Source organism: Benincasa hispida, chromosome 3 (assembly GCF_009727055.1).
Source record: "Benincasa hispida cultivar B227 chromosome 3, ASM972705v1, whole genome shotgun sequence".
NCBI classification, from domain to species: domain Eukaryota; kingdom Viridiplantae; phylum Streptophyta; class Magnoliopsida; order Cucurbitales; family Cucurbitaceae; genus Benincasa; species Benincasa hispida.
In genome coordinates this window covers 35,235,639-35,240,830 of record NC_052351.1, presented here as the reverse complement: position 1 = coordinate 35,240,830, position 5,192 = coordinate 35,235,639, and the positions used below count along the sequence as shown (strand labels likewise).

General features: G+C 30.0%; 1 protein-coding gene across 2 annotated transcripts; it reads right to left on the bottom strand.

The window, feature by feature from the left end:
- Positions 1-1,396: 1,396 nt before the first annotated feature.
- On the bottom strand, positions 1,397-2,927 carry LOC120073931. Of its 2 annotated transcripts, none has more exons than XR_005480847.1 (2): positions 1,750-2,927; positions 1,397-1,675 (listed from the first exon to the last, which is right to left on the bottom strand). XR_005480847.1 is itself a non-coding variant. In XM_039026851.1 (2 exons), the coding sequence occupies exons 1-2, from the start codon at positions 2,678-2,680 to the stop codon at positions 1,657-1,659; spliced, it is 837 nt and encodes a 278-aa protein (XP_038882779.1). In that variant the 5' UTR covers positions 2,681-2,927; the 3' UTR covers positions 1,464-1,656. The 2 variants fall into 2 exon arrangements, 1 of the variants encoding a protein (XP_038882779.1); XM_039026851.1 differs by having other exon boundaries at positions 1,464-1,675; positions 1,863-2,927.
- Between the last annotated feature and the right edge of the window lie 2,265 nt (positions 2,928-5,192).

The following is a 5,192-nucleotide window of genomic DNA, read 5'->3' as shown; positions in this document are numbered from 1 at the left end:
TTAATTTTTCTCCTTAGATCAGAGTCTGCCTAAGGTTAAATTCTTAATCTCAGGCACATTACTTGTTAAGTTGAAGTTAAATTCTAAATCTTTCCAATTCTTCTGTAGTTGTTGGATGAGCTGAAGAAGAAGAATCCTGATAATGAAGTCCATCTCAACAACGTATATTACATCTCTTAATCTCTCAAACCCTCCCAAATTTGTGGACAAATAAAATTGTGTTGCCCTTACACGGAAGATTCTATTGCCCTTGTAAAATCATAATCTTTGTATTACTTGTAATTTGTGTTTTCAAGTCTTGAATTATTGTACGCTTTTTAAATTATAATTCTATAGCAGAATTTGTGGATTAACTATAATAGATTTACAATCCATACATGAATAATGTCATAGCCATAGTGTTCGATGATGATGTGTCATGTTATACTTTTTTACCGAAAAATGGATTTGGCAAGGGAACTTTAAAAAACAGACAATAATTGATAAAACGGACAGATTCGGGCTTCAATGTCGATTAAGAATCCAAAAAAAAAAAATAAGCTTTAATGTCGGTTGCAACCGATAAGCTTTAATCACTAAATACCTTTAATGTCGGTTGCAACCGACATTGAAGGTTGTGTTATTGGTGTTATTGAAGCCCTTTAATGTCGGTTTAATTAAACCGACATTAAAGGGCTTTAATAACACTATCTTTAATGTAGGTTGCCAACCGACATTAAAACCCGATTTTCTTCTAGTGTCAAACCAAAAATAAAAATCTAAATGGTAAAGTAGTACTTGAATGCATCCTAAGATGCAATCATTACATCGTGCTCTAATAAAAAGAGATTAAAATAAAACATCAAAGATTTCAAAAATTAATTTTAAAAAAAAAACATTTTTATAAAAGTGAAAAAAATTTATGATTTGACAAATATAAAGTTCCACTTTATTTATATATATATATATATACAATTAAGTTGAATGTACATATAGAGTAAAAAATTGTGGAAGATAATCATTTTTAAGTTTCACTTTTCACAATCAGTCCGTTTTTTTAAAGTTTATTAAAATAACTGTTCTTGATCAAAATTTGTATAAGAAATTAAATATTTTAAATTTATATTCAAATTTAGATTTTCTAGGTGAATCTCAACCAACATGAGAATATTGATTCACATAATTTTCTCAAATCTTAACTAATCTTTCTAAAACTTTTCAAAATTCAATACAACGAAATATCTATAATTGGTCAATCCATTTGTAAATTTAAGTATTTAGATAATTGAATGCAAAAAATTTGAAATTTTCAATATAAGTTTATTAAAAATAACATAATTTAAACAAATTTTGAAAAAGTTAAGATAAGATTTGGTATACAATTTGAAAGGATTCTGTAATATTAAAAATAAATAAGTTAAGAGAATATAGAGATTCATTTTATACTAGATTTCATCGAAAGAGCTCCAGTAACTTTTCAGTGCTAATTCTAATAATTTCTAGGGTAATGTTTGTATTCAACTAAATATATTTAAATTAAAGATTCATCTCACTCAATACTCAATTAACCTTTAATCTTAATAAGCAAGCAATAAGAAGTTAGATTTTAACTCTAATAATTTACCATATAATTCCTCAACTCTATCACACAGGCTTTCATCGTTCTTCCATTTTGCCTCACCGAAAGTCTCCATTTCTGCACCCGCCAAATTCAATGAAATATAAAAATTCACACAAAAAAAAAAAAAAAAGAAAAAAGAAAAAATATACCTTGCGTTTTCAGTAATGGAGGAAAGTCAAGAACTAGTAAAGATTCAATCATCTAATTCAACAAGTAAGAATTGTTCTTAGCCATAACCGAATTGTTCTTAGCCATAACCGACCTTTCTTCTTCCCGAAGATTCAATTCTCCGTACATTTTCTCTGCAATTCTCGCAGGTTCCGATTTACATCTCGTCAGAATCAGCTTCCGATTCAACATCGATTTTTCCTCCATTGTCCTCTCTTTTCTATCTACACACTCACAATCTCCATCTCCCTTTGCATTTTCGACTTTATTCCACAATCCCTCCTTTTTTCGCAACTCAATTTCGGAAGCTGCGCTGTTTCCTAAATCCTCCTCTGCTTTCTCCTCTTCTTCTCCACTTCCGTCGCTCGTAATCGGCCTACTCCGGTACCGATTTCCGTAAAACGACGCACGATTTGGCGCAGATCTACATCTCGTCAGAATAAGAGCGTTTTTCGGCGGCGATGGCACCGAAGACGAAAAAACCGCATCTCTAGCTCCTCCGTCGTTCTCTTCATCTTTCTCCGAATCTTCGGCTTCGTTTCCGACGCGAGATTCAAATATCGATGATTTTCGTCTAATTTCATACTTTCTTCGGAAGAACATCGCGGAGCTGTTCCAGAAGGTTCGACAATTGCGTCGATTGAAAGAGAGGACGCTTCTAATCCACCGGCATCGAGCGGCGGGAGTTTTATTGGAGGAGGCGCGGACTTGTCCCATACAAGTGACCTTGGGAGAGGACGGCTCTTGAGTTTCAATGGCGACGACGTTCTTCTTCCCGACGAAGATCGGACTGGAGCGAGACCGGCCGCTTTTACTCCGATTACCAGCATCGGCTCTGAGAAAGCTCATCAATGGCGGTGGAAACAGGTCGGTCCGACTGGGACTGGAAATCGATTTCGATAATTTTTTCATTGTTGTTGATGAAAATCAAAGCATGGATTGAATCCTTCCGTTCCGTTTCGTCTCGTGTGTTCCTCCACTAAGAATCTGTGCTGGTGATTGGTCGCTTTGCTTTGGTTTCATGTCACAGAGCTATCTGTTTATCCTCTTTGAGTTTGTTTTCTTTCTATTTTGGAAAATTGCCATTTGGTTCTTCTGCCTTTTCAAAGTTTTTTTTCTCTTTTCTCTTCTTTCCAAATTATTTGTAAATTTTAACCATCACAAAATATTTGTTACTATAATATTAATAATAATTTATGACATGATATCAAATTTTTATTAATATTGTCTACTTGAGAAATGTATGTCATTTTCATTATTTTATAAAAAAAGTCAGAAACATAAAAAATAAAAAAAATAAAAAAATAAAAAAATTGTTACTGATTTATTGCCACTTGGATATGTTTACTTTGGTGAATAACAAAATGTTAGTGAAGATAATATACATAATAAATATTTTAATTTGTTCAAAGCGTATATGATGTATAGTTATTAATTTCAACTTTTTTTTTTAATTTTTAAAAATATCTATGGACATCATATTGTATTTACCGTAATTTTGAAATTTTGAAACATTCGTATTTTCATCACTTCGACATTTTAAATATTTCTTTGGACATAATGTATTTCTGGTAATAATTACTATATATTTAGGGTTTGGTATTTTATTGGGATTCAATTTGCTTAATCAAGTTTATGTTTGGTGAACAAATTATTTACTAAACATAGTAACTTCTAAATAAATATATATGGAAAACAATAAGATATAACCAGACATCAAAAAAAAAAAAAAAAAAAAAGATAAACAATAAGATATACCAAGCATTTGTTTGGTGGAACAAGTCTTTCGGTAAGCATGACGTTGTATTATTATTTCATAGATTAAAAATAATACATTTAATTAATTGAATATTAGATAAAATAAAAATTAGTATATTGTTAATTTTGTTGTGAAATTGAGGAATACAACGAGAACATAAATATAGAGAAACTATAATATATAAATATAATATAATAATAAACAGGTTATCTGTTTGAGATCTAACTTTATCAATGTCTTTTTGTAGGAGAATAACTATATATTGCTAACAAATTTAGCAAGATACATAAGTTCACCAATTGCACTAAGATATGGTAGTTCATGACCAAGAAGTTTTATGCTTTGTCCATATAAAATATTTTAAAAAATTTTGAATAAATATTATTAGAGTTAGCATGCAATTAGCGGAAGCAAACAAAATCATTAAGCACTCTAATTCAATCAATTTTACCAACTAAGTAAGCATGTTCATAAATTAAAAGTACGGTTTTGAAGTTATACCTTTGAAGAACATTTCAATCTTCGAATTCAGCTTGAATATTCACTCCAAAATATTGTAGACCGCCACTTTATCTTCTCTACTATCCTCTAGGACCTTAGATTAGATTATGAGATCCAAAATGAGCGAAAATTTGAGGGAATTTTTAAAGAGAAACTAGCCTTTTTGGTGTTAAGAGGTTGAGGAACCAAAAATTCAGAATTTATGTAAGCTTGCATGCAATTTTCAGCTGAGGTGAATTGTTTTTTTTTTTAATTCACTAGTATGCAATCTGATTGCATGAGGACATGACACCAAAGCTCAACTGATTAAGTGGAATTTGAATATCAAATGTGCGAGAAACTCACTTATGTTGAAATTTTGATTTAAAATCAATTTTATTTAAAAATCAATTTTCAAATTTTAATTTAAATTTCCAAAATTTAAATTAAAACAAAAATTGATTTCATTATTTCTTATTTAAATTTTCATAAAATTCAAAAAATCAATTTTAAAAAAATAATTCAAATAATTAATTAAGTAATTTAATTAATTAAAATAATTTAATATCCAATATTAAATTATTAAATTACCAATTCTATAATCATGAATCTCTATTCATGTTTTGTTTAATTCGATAATTAAACGTGTAATGATATCGTATATAATTACTGATTCTCTTAATTTGAATTTGAACAATTCATATTTACTCATCACACTATTTTAAGGTTTAATCCGTTTGTGAGCTAGTAAGGGGACCTAATGGAACGATTACATACGCAGCGGAAGGAAAAATAGATCTAAAGTACTCTAATTAGGTTAATTTCAAAGAATAAGCATGCAATTAAATTAACTACTAAGGGATAGAAGAAATACGACCTTTGTCGATTCAAGTCTTCTCCAAATCAGCTCCAATCTCCTCATGAATGGCTTAGATTACCACAAAAGTCTTCTCAACTATTCTCCGGCATTCAAACGGGATGGTGGGATCCGATGAGTGACTAATTTGGAGAGGAAAAGGCTAAGTATTTGAGAGAAAATAAGGGTTGAGATTATCAAATAATCTCATAAAATTCCACTTGGCCAAGAGTTGTAAAATTCATAAAATTCTTCTTTTTAAAGGTCATTTCATGAAAAACATGCAACTTTGAGTTTGATAAGAATTTGACACTTAGTGGGGTAAGTGT

Excerpts from the sequence above, each read along its gene's own strand:
- LOC120073931 (XM_039026851.1), bottom strand. The coding sequence starts at position 2,680 with ATGAAAAAATTATCGAAATCGATTTCCAGTCCCAGTCGGACCGACCTG.